Raw genomic sequence first — 19,205 nt, 5'->3', positions numbered from 1 at the left:
GTTGTTTGATAATGGACACAATGTGTGAGTTGTGGCAGCAGCAGTTTTCATTTTAAAAAAACGTTACTACGCAATCAAGTTTTTTTTAAACGGTCCTATAGAGTAATACCACGGTGGTAGTCACTGGTGTATGGTAAACATGACTGGAAATGTTGTTACAGCTAAACAGATATTAAACTAAACATTCTGCCAACACGCTTGTTGTTACAAAGGCAATGTTTACAATGAACTGCTTATTTCAAACTAACATGTCACATGTTTAATCGGTAACAGCATCACACCCCCACTGATGTAAAAACAAACACCGCACTTATTTTTGAATTCCCCAGTTTCAATACCTAAGGAAAATCTGCAATAAACATAAGATGTTCACTTAAATGTTTTTTTTTTGGAGGTGTAGCTGGTAATCTCAGTAGTTAAGTGTTAGAAATATAATAAAAATAGCTTCTATGAAATCCCATTAAACTGGTAAGTAAAAAATAAACTTCATAAAGTTGTTTCCTAAACTTAAAAAAATATATGGGATAAAAAAACTGCTTAAACAGACATCATTACAAACATTTATTTAGGCGTGAGGATGATGTTTCCAACAGTTTCATCTGCAGAGGTATACAGCACTTCAACATGTTTATAAAATGAGGTGAAGGTTCACAGTGAGTAAAATGCTGTGACAGGCGGGTGTCGCTCAAGTCCTCGAGCAGCTTAGTACAGAACGACATGGCCGCCTCTCCAGCTTCATTAAAACACACTCAACTAAAATACCAACCACAGGGGGACGATCCTCTTATGATGTACAAGACTGGCACTACTATTGTAAACCTACATGTGGCTGGCTCTATGCAACAATACAAATCTGGTTTCTAATTTGATTGGCAAAATATAAATAGAAAACGATTCACTTCACTCCAAATAACATTGTATTAACCAGAAATGTGGATAAAGACAATAAATACCAAAGTTCATAGTTGCCAACATGTTTTTCTTAAAACCTAAAGTATCATGGATTTGTTTTGCATCAGTTATAGATTAAAATGTAGCATTTTAAGAACCAACTACAATCTATTTTTTACATGAAACCAGAAAAGCTATTTATAGAGGCGTCGCTTAAAAAAAGAAGACATACATGATGTTGCACATTGGCTATGGTCAGGGCCTATAAACTGCAGTTGCAAGTGACAAAGAATGTGTAGTTAACCTCATTACAAAACAATCATCCACTCCTACTTTATTCCTGAGAAGGTATCAGCCTACTGTTAGAAAGTAAACAAACAGCAGGGGATTGTGATTGCAGTGTGACATGGCAGAAAGTCATTATTTGGGTGAACTAGTCTTCCACTTTGAGCCAGCCTTTTTTATAGTCTATTAGTAGCTCTAGGTAGTACTTCCACTCTGGCTCACTGTCATACCTGACCTCAAATATAGTCTTGAGAGGGTTGGGGTGAGCCTCCTGGATACGCAGCACTTCCCCTCTGTACCACACTTCGGATTTGTCATCTTCTTCATACAGATGACGAATCCTCTTTCCGACCAGGTCTGGGTAGAACCTCATGGCCCTCTGAGCCCTCTGGACGGCCGAACGCAGGACCCACCGCCTCCTGTGTTCAGCGCTGTGGCAGGTAGACAAGTAGGGACAGTATTTGATCTTCACCAGCGATCGGCGTTTTCTTTTAGAAGAGCTGCTCAGGGGTCTTAACGCGTGAGGGAAGCTTCCCGTTCTCTGCCACCTGTGGGTCACTCTGGGCGTCCTCCTGTGACGGTCCGTCTCGCCGCTCACTTCTCCTCCCCCATCATCAGTACGCAAGTCGGACGGGTCGGCAGATGACCCCGTGTCCGAGACTGCTTGGTAGTGCGCCTTTTTCCGGTTTAGACCTCCACTAAACATCCTCCTCAGTTTGAGAATCACACCTGAACAATTCTTGGATCTATCCGGAGACTTTGCTCCAACAGGCTGCAGACTGGAGTATTCCTCCGTCTTTGTGTCACTGGGAGATGGAGAAAGCGGGTCAAAGATTATAGGACACATCCATGAATTTTCTAAAGTTGTGCTAAGTGGAATGAGTGAGGAATCCTGCTCTGCAACCATGCGGTCACTTCCTGTATTTTCAGTCTCTTCATGATGGCCTCTCCAGGTTTTCTCACTTAATGCATCCAGCACACCTCCCCTTACAGTCGTACTGGGGTCATCTGCCTCTTCCTTCTCTGAGGAACTGTTGTCCAGAAACATACGCCTGGAACTGGTCTTTACCCTGCTTTTTCGTTTATTCCTGTTTTTTTCGTGGTCCGTCGGACATCCCTGTGGGTGGGATTCCGAGGGTGAGGCATTGACGTCTGAAGATGAAGGACTCCTGCAGCTGATAGTCTCCTCCCACCCTTCATCTTCTTCGTCAGCAGGATCTTCCAGATCTAGTCCTGCAACACAGGGAATATAACAATTAGGAAAGGCAAAAAATAAAATAAAAATTAGTTTGTTGAAAAAATGGGAAGGTAAAGGTTAAAGAGTTTATAGAGTTACGTTACATTAGTGAGAATATAGGAGGCAGGTAGAAGTTTAGGAGTTGTGAATGAAAATAATAAAAGAAATGAATTGATTTTGTGAACACATATTTGCAAAATAAAAAAAGCAAAGCTTGCAACCACAGAGTTCAACGCAGGTCGACAAGTCAATGTTACCGTAGTACATTCAGTACTCCAGAACAATGAGACTCTATTCTACTCCGCAGACCTGGTGATTGGACAGCATGATCCCTCACCATGAAACACCCTTTGAGCAGACACTCAGAATAGAAGGTTGTGGAAGGAGACACGAAGGCTGAGGAAAGGAAGTTAGCTGCTACAAGGGAGGCGACCAGCAGCGGGGCAACAGCCAGACAAGGGAAATGTTCATATACTGAAGTCAAGTGCTCCCAAACCATGTGAACCATTAACGTCAGCAGTGAACAGAAACTCCATTAAGCTCAATGCAGTTAGCAAATGTCTGTGCCGAATATAAATCGATGTTTGAAGGACACAAAGTCAAAAAAGGTGGGGGACACAGTACATTTCTATTATTAACAAATCCCATGAAAACATTAAAGGCGATAATGGATTGGTCTGTGCAACCAAAGCCTGAAGTAGCCTCTCTGTCACGCTCCTACAGTATGATGAACATGGGCACTGTAGATTATTTCAAGTTAACCCCACGTATATCATATTGGAGCTAAGCATCCTGAGTGCACCACACGGGCGACTTAAAATAGTACAAACAAATACACTATTTATTCTTGTTTGTGTAGCATTTGTAAAAGCTTGTGTCCGGTTGTTTTAGGAGATCACTGAGCCTCTTTTCAAGAACGAAACTACATATTTTGTAACTCATTATGTTCAACCTTCAGTAGCTACAAATGGGCTCTGTGTTGTTCTTTTCATGAGATTTGTTGATAACTAAATAGAAAGAAGATTGCCAGCCTTATCTTTTGGATTAGAAAAACGGATTTAGTCTCACTTCCCTCCGACTAAACGGCACAGATGCAGGTCTTGTGAGGAAACTGGTCAGTTAAAAGATGATGATGATCTCCTTCTTCTCAGCTATTCAAAATGTGCCAGTTATTCCCCTCAGTGTGTGAAGCATGCGTTCACTTCCTTCCTCCAGTAATGTGATCCAACAGCCTGCCTCAGTGTTTACGGGTCACCAATGCTTTCTAGCAAAAAAGCATGGAGGAGTTTCATGTATCCACAAATAGCCCCTCAGCACCCTCACCCACCAAAACAAGCATAATGCAATCATGCAATTTATTGTGATTAGTTACTGTTAGTAGTTAGTTACTGAAAATTAGCAGAAATATAACCTTTTTAAATCAGCAAAATCAAGGAGTAGTGAGATTGTCGGTCAACATAAAACATAAATATACCTGGGCTCTCTTTTGGACATCAGGTGAGGTTGATTCTGTAAAAAATAAATGGATTTTATATTGAATATTTAATGTTTTTTGTGATTTGTTCTTTACAAAAGGGCCAAAAATGTTAAATATAAATAAATTATAATCCAGAGGAATCTGTTAGTCACACAATCTACCCATTGGGGATTTCCAGAAATATGCAAAGAAAGACAAGAAGCACTGTTGCTCATGTCATGTTGTTCATATCACACGCTCAAAATATCAAACTAAAAAGGTATCATCTTTCAAGTATTTCTACATGAAACCAACACTTTGCTACTTAACTTTCATATTATCTTGTTAATCTATTATAAATAACAGAACAAATGAAACTGTAACTTTCTACATGTTGATTCATACTATTCACACAGTATTATAAACTTATCACCTAGGTGAAAAGTTAAATTATTTGAGCTGCCTAACCAATAGACTGCGCTTAATTGACAACATGTATTGCATATAGTACTGAACAACCGATTAGAAACATGTGTAAGCATTAAAAAAGGTCTCCATATGTGCATGACCCTGCAATAAATGTTCAATATTAAATACTTTCATTCATTAACCTTTGTTCTTCAGGGTTGGTGGCATGAGGACTTGTGTCCAGCATTCCCCATAAGCGGTAATGGACAACCGTTGCTTACTGAAACACCTCCAACTAGTCTGGCTTGGTGTTACCAAAAAGAAACAAAATACCATCATACCACCTATAGTGCCATTCGTTTGGAAACGGACGGAATAAGAACTGGAATCAATATCTGTAACCAAAATGACATCACCGCAACACCCATTTGTCCTTTCTTTACATGAACAGAACATTACCTCAGAAGTGAACATGCACTCACCCAGATGTTTGCAGACACAGGTGTGATACATAAGGTTGACCACGTCCGCGTAGATGTTGGGTAGGTGTTTGAGAGACATCAGTCTTCGGAGCTTGGAGGAACAGGCTCTTTTGTGGAACTGGATGAGGAGCTTTTCTTCGGAGAGCGTGGTGGGCCGCAGCTCCACTCGGTGCTCCTGCAGGACCTGGTCGATGAAGCTGCCCTGGACCATCGGAAACAGCAGCTCCTTCACCACCAACATGGGGAGGAACACCGCCCCCGTCCGCATGACGTGTGGGAAAGGACAGCGCTCTTGGGCGGTGTACTCTCTCAACCTGTCCAGGACATTATGGAGCGCTGACTTCATCTCCTCATTGAGCCACACCTCTCTCGCCTTCACCCCCAACAAACAAGACACTTTCTGCACTTTGGCTGGAGAGACCACTTCCACCAGTTCCAACTGAGACAACCACGTTCTGAGCTCCTGCTCCGAAGAGGCCGACACAAAGTTGGATACCAACTTGGAGAGCGAATGGTGCATCTCAAAGAAGTGCTTGCGGACTGGCATCTGGACTTCTAGTTTTGGTATACATTCAGGTATTGGCTGAGCAGGTGGCCTCTCTGGGAGTACAGCTGGACCAGAATGCTTCACTTCACAGAAAATTAACTTGTAGTTAGACAGTTTCAGACACTGGGGAGGAATGTTTTTAAAATCGACTTTGCTCTCAGGTGGTTGAAGTGGAGTGATGACGTTGGGTTGCAGGGTGACCACCTGTTCACGCAGTGTGCACATATCAGCCTGAGAAGACAAGCTCATCTGTGCAGCTACCTCACCAGGTTTGGACTTATGCAAAGCAGTTTCATCTGCTAATGAGGGTTTACCTTCAAGTTCATCAGGTTCACATTTCTTTATCACCAACATGGCTTCACTGTCGAATGAACAAGTCTCTTCATGTTCTTTTTTTATTGTTATTTTGCTGCAGTAACTTGGACTAACAGGTGACTTTGAGAAGTCATCAGGGTTTGACGGATCTACTTTTTCCACCTTAATGTTTTTGGGTTCAAAGATCTGTACAGCAGGTTTCTCTGTTGGAGTATCTGCACGCGTGGTTTTGGAAAGCAGACAGACAAGTGACTGCTGTTCATCTCGAGTGGGCCTTTTTGCTTTAATGTCTTGCCTGGTTTTGTCTTCACGTTGCTCAGCTGACTGGACAATTCTGCCTGGAAATAACCCTCCAGACGCCTGCAGGTATGCTTGGTAAGGTGCCAGACTGAAGACATTGTCAATAACTGGCATAGGATGAGAGTCTGCTTCATGTCCTACTTCTCCAGTCTCCATTTCTACCCTTCGTTTTTTCTTAACTTGTTCCACCTCACATAAATCCCTAGCCTCGTCTTTTATTTTGATGGGTGAAGATGAGCGAGTAATACTTCTCTTCAGGTTCCCTTTCAGAACAGGAGTGTCTGAACTGGACACAGGGCCATTGTGTTGATTTTCTGGTGCAGCAGCAGGGGAATAAATATGTTTTCGTACATTTGCACAATTAGGTTGAGCTGGGTGGATTCGATCCGATGACCCGGGCAGCCATGTCGCTGGGGAAACGGGGAGGCTTTTGGGCTTTTTCAGGCACCTAACCTGGGATTCACTAGAGGAATAGTCCAAGATTCTGTCCATGCTCAAGCCAGTTGGTGGAAAGACGGGTCGGTCCATGTGCAGGCTGGTGAGTGGTGGAAGGAATCGGTTAGTCTGTATGCTGGGTGGCGACACACCAGCATGGCTAACACGTCTGCTAGGACTGGTTTGGTCCACACGTAGGAATGGCGAGTTGTTGTGTGATTGGCCAGCACACAGACTGCCGTTGGGCTTGTCCTTGTGTAGGTTGGTTGCAGAGGCCATGGGGTGCTCCATGTATTGGCTGGACGGGGAAACATTTACGGGAGAAGAGTGAAAGCTAGGCGATGCATGTTGACTTTTTAGGGCGGCTTCGATTTGGCTTGAATTGAAATGAAATCTGGGTACTGCAAAACAAGGATAGTCAAAACCCTGCATCAGAGCATGATTTGGCAACATTTCCCTGCCTGGAAGAGGAATTTCACCATGAAACGAATGAGGCACTATGTAATGCTCTCGGGGGTTTGAGATTGTGCGTTTAAGTATAACAGGCACATCTTCTCTCTGCTTAAACTGTGTCCCGTTTTCTACCTCCACATTTGCCTGGGAGTAGTAAAACATTGGGTGCTGCGTTAGCTGGCCATATTTGGTCATGGGAGAATGCTCCCGATAAACCTCTGAGGTCATATGCTCATATATGGGACGGGAGGAGTATAAGCTAGGGTAACCTCTGGGGGGTGTCTGTAAACGCTGGCTCGGCTCACTTGGAGAACCATACAGTGTGCGGGTCGGGGTGCAGGGGTAACTGCCATAATTTGAGTCAATCAAACCAGGAAAATTCCTTGCTCTACCGGGGCTGCATGTCTCCACAGTGATCCTATTTAGTGGTTCTGCACTGGGCTCAATCTGTAAACCTTTCGGTTGCGGCAGTGTGTCTTGTGCTTTCCTCTGGAGGGGCGGTCTTTCAGTGTAATGAGTATCAGTTTGCATCCAATCATGCTCATACACAGGGTTTGGTATCCGAGGAGAGCCGTGTTCCACACTGTAGCGTTGTCCCATCACACAACCCAGTTCATTACAGCAGGGGTTATGCACATAAACCGGTTTAGGAATCGCCAAGTAAACAGAGTTTTCAGATGGGGGAGATGCATTCTCGCCTCCAGTTTTTAGTTTTCTAAGAGCCGCCCCTGATGCAGCAGCTGTAGGACTACTCATCCCAGGACTTTTAGTGAATAACGTGAAGGCCTGTTTTACTGGGGTGTGATGTAGAGAAGAAGAATGACAATGGCCTTCCTCTGAAGAATTGCTGTCTTGCCTGTAAATGATGTGGTTTTGTCCATCTATGCTGGAGACGTGACTCACAGGACTTCTGCCATCCACCAAAGAGCTTTTCGAGTTTCTCCAAGGAGGAGTGAATCCCTCCCCGTCCTTTCCTCTGGGATCATAAGTGAAGTATGCCCCGTTGTACTGGAGCATCTGCTTACCCAGGAAACCAGACATATGTTGTGGTTTTGACAGTCCTGTGGATGCTGTGGTCCCGTCCAATAGTGGCATCTTGCTTTGAAACACTGGGTCAACAATAGTGTTCACTGACGGGCTGCTCATCATATAGTCCTTTGTTATGATGATGGAATGGTATCGCTCCAGACCTGAGAATATAGGAACGACAATTAGACACTGGCATTCATCATTTAAAAGCATTGCAAAACTGGTTCAAAGGATCAATCTTTCTAATCAGCTTGAATAAACTCCAACCTCAGACTTGAGATAAGACAGCAGCACAAAAACATCTTTGCAATCATGAAGAGGTCATGTTTAGAGAACAACCTTGAGGCCTTTTAACAACATGGCGAATCTTGTGGCTTATCACATGTCACATAAACCCTTTTCAGCAGATGCACACAGGTGGAAACAAAAGGCAACAAAAAAATATTATTGAATCCGTTTCCTAGAATATAATTTGATAGTTGCCAGATTTTGCAATAAACAAACCAGCTCATGGTGATACCGAAAGCATTATTGGTTGTGGTGGTGATATATAATCTGTGTATGATTGAGAGGAGTCTTCACTCCAAGGCCATTTCTGCAAATATGGAAATGACATGAGACTGAACTCTGCGATACTGCATCATGCCCTACTTCCTTTTTCATACTTCTCCCATATAGAAAAAGCTTCTACAGTACTAACATATAGGTCCAGAACAATTACTACTTGGTGCCTTTAAGAAGAAGTTTGGGACAACACCAAAATGTATGCAGTCGTATATGGCTTGTTGGAAAATTAATTTAATATCTTAAACAATTTGAATTTCTATTAATGTTCTATGACAAATACAATTCCAGTGAAGATTAACCAGTGAAAATTGAAGCCTTTTTTACCCCTTAAAAAAAATCATAGTATGCTGAACTCCAAATACCGTCTTTTCCAACAGGCACTTGAAGGCAGCATAATGTAACAGCTTGTGCACAATTCAATCTGCTTGACACGACCGGTTTGGTGTAGAAGGAGAAGGAAAGATTACCTCATCAAGTGATGAATACATAACTCTGTCACATGCACAGCAGCATGAACCGGAAAGACATACAGCACGAAACATTTGTTTAAGCTTGTGTTTTTTCCTCCTTTCCATTGTTTACCCCACCAGTGGACAACAATTTCTAATAACCCCTAAAACTAACAGATCACACAAAACATCCCTGCTATCTTTTGTGAGGTTAATATGTTAAATCTCTTGTGTCAGATCCAGGAAACACATTAGTCTAGCAAACTGTATACACATTACATGATGATAATGATAGATGTGTCATGAGTGTATGCCGTAATTAGGGTGCCGTTATACACACACACCTCACACATACCTCATTAAGGCCAAAACCAGGCTCATATGACACATAGCCACGTAGATATTAACAGTTCATCCTGTCAACACTTTAGAAAGCGTGAAAAGGCAATGGCTTATCTGCATGAGGGAAGTGTGGTTTAGGCTATGTGCATGGAGGAAACGGCTCAGGGCTGTTTTCAGATGACTGAAAGCCGCACTCTGTGGTTAGTGTGTGTGTATGTGCATGGGATCCGCATTCCCAGATATAGGGAAAGGGTGATGTAGAGTGTGACTTCCGAAAGCAACCGTCCAAATTGACTAACTGAGCCTTAAACCACGTGGGCAAAGAGTGAGTCGGTAAAAATGAAGTCAGTCTAAAAGTTCAGATCTGCAAGTTGGAAGATATCAGCTAGTTTACGTGACGTGGGAAAAAAAAGTTTCTTTCCCGACAAGTCTCAAAGTAACCAATACAATGGCTAAAAGGGGAACTTCAACGATAAGAACAAAAAGTGTCTTCACAGGTTCATTTTTTTGTGGGGCGCAGAGGCCAAATGTCCACACGAAAACAGGAGTGTGTGGCCCTGCCAGCATGACCAGCCTGCTCAAATTAACAGAACGCAAATAATATGAAAATAATATACACGCAAAAGCTCGATCAGTGAAAGTCATTTCCATACACGCTGCAAACGCGTCGCGAACCGCGGTGTAAAAAAAGAAGAAGAAAAAAAACTACCACCACACTGTGGGCAAAAACAACAAAAACTGTTTCAAACACTTGCGATGCTTGTGCGAACTGAAATAGTTTCACAATCTGTCATGCTTTCGTAAGAGAAGACAGCCATGCGCCTGTTGGTGAAACACGAGTTGATGATGTCATAATCTGTTGTTAATTTGGCTTTTTGAAGATTGGGTTTAGTAAATGTGTTTTCTTACCTCGCTGCTGTGTTGACAATAAATGATTTCCAAAAAGACTCCATGAAACACCGCTTAAGAGAAAGCAGGGGAAGCTCGTTGGCGGACCGGGACAGTCCGGATGTGCCAAAATCCAACCAAATGAAACGAAGGCACGCCGAGAGGTTTGCGCGGCTCACCCCAAAGTCCATGCGGCTTTCAGTGAAGTTAACAAACTGAAGAAAAGACAAAAGGGAGGAGGATGGACTTTGATCAATAGGCGGAGTCACACCCTCTGTCTCTCCGCGGCTTGTTGTCTACACATGCGATGCTTTCCCGCTTTGCACTTTTGTTCCCTCCTCACTTTTATTCGCTCTATCTTAATGGTCGGCTGCTGAAGCCACTAAAGGGTAACTTCGAGTTTATTGATTTATTGCAGATAGTACAGGTTTTGTTTCAATCTAAAAAAAATAAGAACAAATCCGATATCAATATGTGTTCACTCCATGGAAATAGAGCTATACGACATTGGGTTTTTCAAGTTTTTATTTTATTTTTTAGTCATGCATCCATTTCTTTTTGTAAATATATTTATTGATCATTCACAGAGCTATAAAAAAAGAGTTTGACAGCCCCTGGAAGTTATCTTAGTGTACTTTTACAACAAAGAACTATAATAGCGTAGTGAATGGAATGATCCTGTTTAGCTTTGATGAAGAATAAAGCACAGCAAAACAAAGGATTTGGAGTCCACTTCTATAATGATGTCTGTACAAAAGAAATTAATTTGATCATAAGAAGTGTTTCCCTTAAAAGGCATTATGGTAGGCTTGCTATAACATGGCTAAAGACCCATGCAGGTACCATGCTGTATCCAGACTGTCAAAGGGTGCATGAAGAGCAAAAAGATGAGGTATTGGATTTAAAGAAATTTTGAGTATATATTACTTATATAAAAATAGATGCGAGGTTTTGGGGCAGGGATGTCTATGTGTACAGATTGTAAAGCACTCCGAGACAAATTTGTAATTTGTGAAATTGGGCTATACAAATAAACTGAATTGAATTGAATAGATGCTCTTGAAAAAAGAAAATAGTTAAGAAATTCTTGAGGACAGAATGACCATTTGTTGAACTCATTTAGTTAATGGTTGACATTAGTCGATCAAAGTTAAAACCAGGTCAGCTATTACCTCATACAGAATTGCCCCACATTTTTCCATGAGCCTAGACATGTGTACAATGTAAATCTACAGTGTGATATCAATATAGATCGATAGATACTTTATTCATCCCCAGAAGGACATTTGTTCAATTTAAGTTTTTAACATTTAACATTGAAGTTTAATTTAGCAGAAGTGTACTATTCTGAAATATAGACAATTTGGCATTACTGTAAGCCTAAATTCTTCCACTTGCCTTCACCTCTGAATGACTTAATTTCTTGTTGCACTTGCATCATCCCATCCCTTCTCACCTATGAGTTGGAGTCTAATTTGTGTGTCCTATGGGACTTCCACAGTTTAGTCTAGACAAGTTGGTAGCTTCCATCAGTCCCTGTGGCCTCGCAGGTAAAGAGACACTCGTCAGGGGGTTTGACGGAGGAGAGGAGGCAAGCACTTCTCCCCATGGAGAGCTTTTACATCTCCCTTACTTCCAGTTACCATGGCGTTACAGCTTAAGGCCAACCAACACAGAGCATTAAGGGGCGAACAGTGTGCCATGTGGATGCAGCAGCAACAATCTTACAGGTAAAAATAAAGCATTAAATGCTTACATTATTGTGCAATGGAAGGAAAATACACAGGCGGTGCAAAGCGTCAAACGTTCTCCAACATCCAGAATCCTCCATTGCTGCTCTAGCCAAGTGAGTGAAAGATAACACCGAATGAAGCAACTATTTAATTGTGTCTTTCTTTTAGTAAGCAATCTGCTGCCTCATATTTCCTGATAAGCAAATATTTCCTGCCAACATAATTGGCAGTGCTATCTTGTTGATGGTTATTTTTCTTTCCATGAAACTTCCTCTGTTAAATATCCAATGATCACACTCTTATAATCCATAGCAAACATTTAGCGGATAATCGTAACCTTTATTAAGATGAACAAATGATCTTGAAGAAGGGTTATTAGTCTTTGGTCCATCAAAAGGATTGATACATTTATACCAGCTGCTTCACAGACCTTTAGGATGTTTTTTGTCAATTATTTATTTTTTATTATCATTATGACTTAATTTTTGATATTTATTCTAATAAATAACACAACTTTATAATTGCGTAATAAATAAACACAACTTTATAATTGCGTTCATACAGCACATTATAAGTATACATAATAAATATATTAATGCCACAAGTTCTAATTGTGTTTACCACTCTTAAAGTCGATGAGGTGAGATGTGGTGACATGGGGAGGAGAGCAGGTGATCTCCCAGGAAGTCATTTCTGATGAAACACTGTTCAATATTCCCAGAGGCCAGAGAGTACATGTTGAACCCAGAGACGCACAAGATCGTGTGTGAATGCACACAATGATATTTCTGACATGGAGAACACGTTTCTATTGCTAATCCGTACCGGTCATTCCACAAGTCATAATGTGGACATGATTAAAGGAGGTTACTAATATGACAGGAGCAATAATTAATTTGTTTTGAGGAAGTGAGTTTATTATTTCAAGAAGTATGAAGCCAGTATGATGATTGAGCTGGTATGCTTTTTTTATATTTGGTTACGTAAGCCTTCATTTACAAAAGTATTTATATTCAATTTGTGGGAATCACCATTTTGTCCTGCAATATATCTTTGGGAGACTTTGTTTAGTTAGTGAGTTCTTGTAATAAACATCTTTTGATAAACAGGTTGTTTAAGTAGCAGAAGAGAAACGTAGTATATGTTTAGTCTTTAAGAGCACATGGCATCTGAATACAGCCTATCTGTAGTTTTAAGGATTTTTCCATAGTTGTGAGAACACAGTGTTATTATGCGCATTAGGCACACCTGCAGGGTGCCCAAGGTCTCGGCAACACCGCCCTTATCCTTGTGGCTGATGTAATGCTCTTTTTGCATCATTAGTGGAGTCACACAGGAGCCAATAGCAGCAGGACAGGTTTTAGTTCAGGGAAGAATGTTTTTGGTCTGGAGAGCCATTCACATGCCTCCATGTGCTGCAACCTCGTCAGCTCAACAGTATCAATGCCCCCGGCTATTTGCAAAGCAAATTCTCCGTGCCTCCCTAGGATTTGGTGGCAACGGACATAAACTAAGATGACATAGTACTATCTGGAGACTAGAACAAAATTAAAAACATTTGACAGTTGACTGTTTCAGTAAAAAGCTATTTCAATGTTTTGTATATAAGTATATGTCTACAGCTTAATGACAAAGAAATACATTTAAGTGATGCATGTGATCAGGAATACTACTTGTTTTCTAAAGAGTGCCCTAAAACAATCAAAGGTATAATACAGAAGAATTTTAGGAATCAACTTATATACTATACCCACAGCGCTTGTGAATCTGTTGTTTGTGTTTACTGGATGACAATGTTTGAGTATATAGATCTTAACAGTGTGGTGGAGTACTTCTTGTTCGACATGATAATAATGCAGAGCATATCTCCAAGGCTGAGCTCGTTACAGTTTAGCAAAAGCAAGACAGTTGTTCCCATCTGCTTCCGCTCGCTCATTTATAAACAAGACAATGTCTGGTTTGGTTTGACATCTTCTCTCTTCTCTTGACACAATCCAGACTGGTTTGTTAGGATGAGGAGTTTTCAGAGATAAACATGTGAAACTATGTCAACTATGGGTTTCATCACTTTTGACCTTCATCGCTTCCAGTCATGGTTAAAAGCACTTTGTCAAATTATAAAGAATTATATCTCATATAATCCACAGTATTATAAGGACCTACATTATTCTCCATTTTTTAAATAAAGGTTTACCAAATCAAGACAGTACTTGTAACCAATTGTGACAATCTGGGGAAAACACACCTCAGCTGATGTTGTTGTGTTGTGTCCTGCTGTATATGCAGAAAAGGAATACGAGAAAAAGTATTTCAAACTACAATAACTCAGAAAAGAAGAATGTTGTTCACATTAATTATCACACGCATGTATTGACTTACAACTATTACATAATGGCCATGTTTGCTGAACGTGTTACATTTATTTCTTGAACAACAGCATGTTTGAAATTCCCCAAATTGTGAAACTTATTGCTGTTGAAACCTAACATGATAAAATAACAAAACCCTCTCTTGCTTTCATTTTGCAAGACATTTGACTAATAGAGACGAACTTTGGTGTTTTTAACCAGCGTCCTATTTGCTTATGTTCTTTTGCCTAACAGATTTACAGGGGATGACAATTAGATGGCAGCCGCTCGTGGCTGCAAAGTATGGGGCCAAGATAGCACCGTCATGAATGTCCACTAAAAGTGCTTGTTTTTGCCACTATCATTAAATTAGTTTGTTTGTCATAAAGCTAAACATGCACTTATTTCCAACACATTAAAATGTCTCTTCTCAAAAACAGTCAACCCCTCTTTTAAAACCCACATTTATGCTGCTTATGTTTTATTTGTCTGTGCTCTCCAGATAACGGTTGTTATATTTCATCTTATATATTTACTGTGTATATCTACTCCATTGTCGCCAGTGTTTTCTCATTTTAAAAAACGGAAAAAAAACATGTTTCATGAAATCTCACGTAATGAGGTCGAAATAAAACTTTCAGGAACCATGTCGGCCAACTAGAAAAGAAACATTTCGATTGTTCTCTTCTTCTTTTGAAAGACTATAAACAGAACAGTTTGCTGGAAAACAGTGAGGCTGTGGTTGAGATGCTGAGGACAAGAGTGCAACACAAAGTTGGTAGTAGGTGTCAATGCCTGTTCAAGACAGTCAAGAATGCGACAGAAAGGCTAAACGACCAAAATGTTTATTTCGTGGTTCATCACACGGTTCCCAAAAGGCTCCTGACTCTCGCAAGTGAAAATCACCAGATCATTTTAAAAAGTTAATCTCGCACACCCGGGTGACACACTGGAGAAGTTTGATTTCAGGGATTTTTACCCCTTCGACCCAAAGTAAGATCTTTTCCTGAATGTACTCAGGATCCTGTTGCCTGGACCATTGGAGATTCCTGGCAGAGAGGCAAAATTTTGCCACATGCAGTTTCTGTTCAAAGATCATAGTCAATTTTATTTTAAAGATGTATGATGTCATGGTTTAAATATTTTGATGATTTCAACAATGGGGCATGAGGTCTTTGAATTCGAAGGCCGCCTGTATTGATGTGAGCCTATGCATGTGGCTAAAGAGCAGGTGAGGAGAGAGAAAGAGGGCCAACAGGAAGAGGATGCTGACCCAGCTGCTTCAAGGCAGTGAAGCTCTGGAGATTGCTGGTGGTCATGTAGCTGCTGTGGCTTTATCAGGTCCACAGAGGATAAAGGCTGCAAAGATGGAACCTGTTGCTGCTCAATATTTAGATTTTACAACGAGACCTCTCCTTGGACACAATAACAAACAGGCCAGATCAAGCAAAGGGGAAAGAAAAACATGTTATTTCCCTGTCGGCTCATTTTGCCTCATGTTGTTTTGACACTTATCAGAACAACATACGCCAGTCAGTGGTCACACTGGACCAATACTGGCCACATTTCTACTTTTATTTCTACTTTGTCACTTAAATAAAAAAACATGGGAATGGGATTCAATGTTAGCCTTGAAAGGGAAAATGAACTAGAAAATAAAACATTTAAAAACATGGTTGGAATCTATTTGCAAATAGTGTTTTACATCTAAATGTATTTACAATGTGACACTTACAGCATTTTGCCAATTATGTTCTGTTGTATATGACACAAATACACAAAAGTGTGTCAGTGTAGTAATCACCATGAAAAAGAGTCAGGAAGATGGCAGTCGATGAGGATACACCCAATCCAAACAATAGAAGGAAAACTGGATGAAAACCACTTTGCCCTGGGTGTGTCGGGCCCTGAGGCTTTGGACACAAACTCATTTTGTTGGCAAGTCATCATGCTTATTTTATATCTGTCTTGGTGCCAGCTGACTGAAGAATACAATGTCATGTGCATGTTTTCTGAGATGTCTCATCTGGTTTCTGAAGATACTGATTGACAACACCGACAATAGTCGATACCTCTGCCATGGCCCCTTTTCCTGCAACAAAGTAAAGATTTACAGAGTTACACAAGCCCCGTCTGAAGGAAAGAATACATGAGCAGTCAGTGACTGGAAGTGATGATACAATGAAGACGCATACCCGTACTTACTGCTTATGCACTTTTGCACATTTTCCTAACTCACAAACACACTTGAATGAACATGTCCTCTACCCTCCCAGGGTTTGCATATCTAAATCTGTGCTGTGGGGTCATTTAAGCGTGTTGTTCAGACCCACCAGTGCATCAAGGGAACACATCACTCTCAGAGAAACAGTAGTTTTTTAACTTTCTCTCATTAGCACAAAACACATGACAAAGAAAGTAGTTTACAAAGCAAAGGAGGTAAATAAGAACGTAAAAAGTGCTGCTTGTTAATATGCTGGAAGAACTATGTTTATGTAAGTGTATTCTGCCCAAAGCCAGTCTGACAACAATTCTCTGATGCAATAGTCGGTACATAACTTGTTTAAACCTGATCCATATTTGTAATCCTTTATTAAACAATCTAGTATTACTAAATGGATGTTGTATGAAAACAAACATCTTCAAACCCTTGGGCTAACCTTATTAAAATTAGTGTGAAACAGTAACTTCAGTAAGTACACTTAGTTAACTGCCATTAATGGGATTCTTAGCTGAAGAGCTCATTCTTAGGGCGGATGCTCAGAATGTATGTTTGTACTGGATTGGATTTGCAAACACGAGTTTTAAGTATGTTCTAATAAAAACACCAATATAACTGACAAGTTAAAATGTTAAGTAGTTCAATCAAGGTTAGATAGAACCCATATATATTTATTGATACGTTAAGCTGAAAGCATGCCAAAGCTATGGATATGCTACATAACAACATAGAACCCTCTCTGGTTGAAAGCTTGAAGTCTGTGGTCAGATATGAGCATATGATACACGACATATCGCGTCTATCATATGGTCGTACTGCATGTACTGCTACACACAACTTGTCGACTCATTTCCATTCCTATATATGCTGTGTCTGTAAGAATTATTTGTTGATTAACCTGCATACCTAAAACTGTTATCTGTATTATTCTACAAAATGGAAGTGCCTTAAGCTAGAACCAGTGTTCTGTTGTTTTGGTTAAACCAACAGTGTCCTGCATTCTGAGACATCTCAAGGTGAAAGTAGAGGTTATAGATACATCATTTTAAACCCACCTTCATCGCCACATACTAGCTTTTTAGAAATGCAAGGGATTTCCACATATCCAAACTCTGTGAGCCTGGATACCTGCTGGGCTGTAATGGGATGCTTCCACATAGCTGTATTCATTGCAGGGCAGAAGAGGAGAGGGCGGCTGGTGTCCCAGGCTCTAACCACACAGGTCTGCCAAGACAAGACTAATCAACTTGGAAATAATTTTCTAGAAATCATGTTATGAATTATTACTTGCCATTCCATTTTTTTAAGGTATTCACATAATCATTCCATATTCTTACCAAGAGATTGTCACAAATTCCATTTGCAATCTTTCCAAGAGTGTTCGCATCAAGAGGAGCAATGACAAGTAGGTCTGCCCAGCGTCGTAGCTCAATGTGCAACACAGGATCAGATCTCTGGGTCCACAGCTAGAACAGAGACATGCTGTTAGGAACACAACAATTGACTCACTTACTTCCTCACTGCATAATACTTTAGACCAGTTTCAAAATCATTCAATGTCGTTTGGCATATATTATTTTAATATTTGAAAAGATACTTTTTAAGGACATCCAGGGACCTTAAAATGGACTATATGCGGATATATATATATATATATATATATATATATATATATATCAGTTAATACTGACTAAGCTAGGAACAAAAATAAATTACCTCCCACTCATCCATGTCACTGTAGAGTTGTGCCGAAACCTCTGCAGAATTGTAGAAGTGCTTGGCATGCTCCGTGGTGACGACTCTTATATCCACCTAAAGCATACAACAAGACAGTAAGAGTCACAAGGATTTTAAATATTTTTTTTTTTTTGCTATAGTGTTGAAAAGGTGGGAAACTAACAATAAACTCATACACATGTTGATTAACTGATCTTATCTTTATTGGTCTTATATTTTAGAAAACCTTAGCACCTTTCACATAATTGTTTAGGAAGATTTGCCCAATGACACCAGGCATGTGGTTTTGACTGTACATCTAGAGACACACTATTATCGTATCATGTTATCACGTGGTATGCTTTTTTTGGGAGCAAACTATAGTAAAACTTTTTAAAGATAAATGTTGATTCGCTTTTTGTACGGGATACGATGCTGTGACATTTTAATGGCATGCTATATATTTTATGACCTTGTCCCTTAAATTGTTGTTATTACATACGATAACTCCTAGAGTTTAAAACTCTAAGTAAAACAACAATAATGTCGCTGACTAATATAACCTAACTATAACAACGTGATTACACTGTGGAGTCGTATACAGCTGCAATGTCTCCATCTTGCGTCAGGGGGAGTTAGGCTCTCTCTCGTGTGGGGAAACAATCACGTGTGAGGGTGCATTGGCATTTACTCGGGGTGCAAGTAACTGAGACAGACAGAAGAGCCAGTGGTTAAAAGCAAGCTCTGGATAAACGAATGAAGGCGAAGTAGCTCACCCCAGGGAGCTGAAGAAGCTGGGATACTAAAAGCGGCAGCTTCAAAGCTGCAACGCTTCCCGTCACGCCAACAAGAACACAAAATGTCCCGCAAGATTTGGACAAACCAGCTTTTAGACCGGAAACATGCTCCTCTTTCTGCATATTAGTATATCAACCAGAATAGATCATTAAAGAAACGGTCGCTCCTGTGAATCAACGTCCACGTTACTATTTCCGTAAATATTCCCCGCCAGCCAATCAGAGGAGAGCACGACCGACGGCGCAGTCTCCTGCACGAGCACGTCGCTACGTTGACAGTTTGCGCGCGCTCGCGTGATATTCTGG

The 19,205-nt window shown here is 40.7% G+C and overlaps 2 protein-coding genes across 3 annotated transcripts; both read right to left on the bottom strand.

Annotated features, from left to right (window-relative positions):
* Positions 1 to 547: 547 nt before the first annotated feature.
* On the bottom strand, positions 548 to 10,304 carry c6h15orf39 (chromosome 6 C15orf39 homolog). Of its 2 annotated transcripts, XM_056417412.1 has the most exons (4): positions 10,106 to 10,304; positions 4,760 to 7,999; positions 3,888 to 3,922; positions 548 to 2,409 (listed from the first exon to the last, which is right to left on the bottom strand). In XM_056417412.1, exons 2-4 carry the CDS (start codon positions 7,956 to 7,958, stop codon positions 2,404 to 2,406), a joined length of 3,240 nt encoding a protein of 1,079 aa, XP_056273387.1. In that variant the 5' UTR covers positions 7,959 to 7,999; positions 10,106 to 10,304; the 3' UTR covers positions 548 to 2,403. The 2 variants fall into 2 exon arrangements, with proteins under 2 accessions (XP_056273387.1, XP_056273386.1); XM_056417411.1 differs by lacking the exon at positions 10,106 to 10,304 and having other exon boundaries at positions 4,760 to 8,959.
* A 4,687-nt stretch (positions 10,305 to 14,991) lies between these two features.
* ppcdc (phosphopantothenoylcysteine decarboxylase) lies at positions 14,992 to 19,026 on the bottom strand. The gene is made up of 5 exons (XM_056416668.1): positions 18,879 to 19,026; positions 18,103 to 18,198; positions 17,724 to 17,852; positions 17,442 to 17,610; positions 14,992 to 16,257 (listed from the first exon to the last, which is right to left on the bottom strand). The coding sequence occupies exons 1-5, from the start codon at positions 19,020 to 19,022 to the stop codon at positions 16,163 to 16,165; spliced, it is 633 nt and encodes a 210-aa protein (XP_056272643.1). The 5' UTR covers positions 19,023 to 19,026; the 3' UTR covers positions 14,992 to 16,162.
* Between the last annotated feature and the right edge of the window lie 179 nt (positions 19,027 to 19,205).

Source organism: Pseudoliparis swirei, chromosome 6 (genome assembly GCF_029220125.1).
Source record: "Pseudoliparis swirei isolate HS2019 ecotype Mariana Trench chromosome 6, NWPU_hadal_v1, whole genome shotgun sequence".
NCBI lineage: Eukaryota > Metazoa > Chordata > Actinopteri > Perciformes > Liparidae > Pseudoliparis > Pseudoliparis swirei.
Note: the sequence above shows the minus strand (reverse complement) of the source record. Positions and strands in the feature narration are given on the sequence as shown.

Excerpts from the sequence above, each read along its gene's own strand:
- c6h15orf39 (XM_056417411.1), bottom strand. The coding sequence starts at position 8,051 with ATGCTTTTAAATGATGAATGCCAGTGTCTAATTGTCGTTCCTATATTC. Across the intron at positions 3,923-4,759 it reads CTGTGTCTGCAAACATCTGG|AATCAACCTCACCTGATGTC; the intron begins GTGAGTGCATGT and ends TATTTTTTACAG.
- ppcdc (XM_056416668.1), bottom strand. The coding sequence starts at position 19,022 with ATGCAGAAAGAGGAGCATGTTTCCGGTCTAAAAGCTGGTTTGTCCAAA. Across the intron at positions 18,199-18,878 it reads AGCTTCTTCAGCTCCCTGGG|GTGGATATAAGAGTCGTCAC; the intron begins GTGAGCTACTTC and ends TGTATGCTTTAG. Across the intron at positions 16,258-17,441 it reads GCTAGTATGTGGCGATGAAG|GAAAAGGGGCCATGGCAGAG; the intron begins GTGGGTTTAAAA and ends ACTTTGTTGCAG.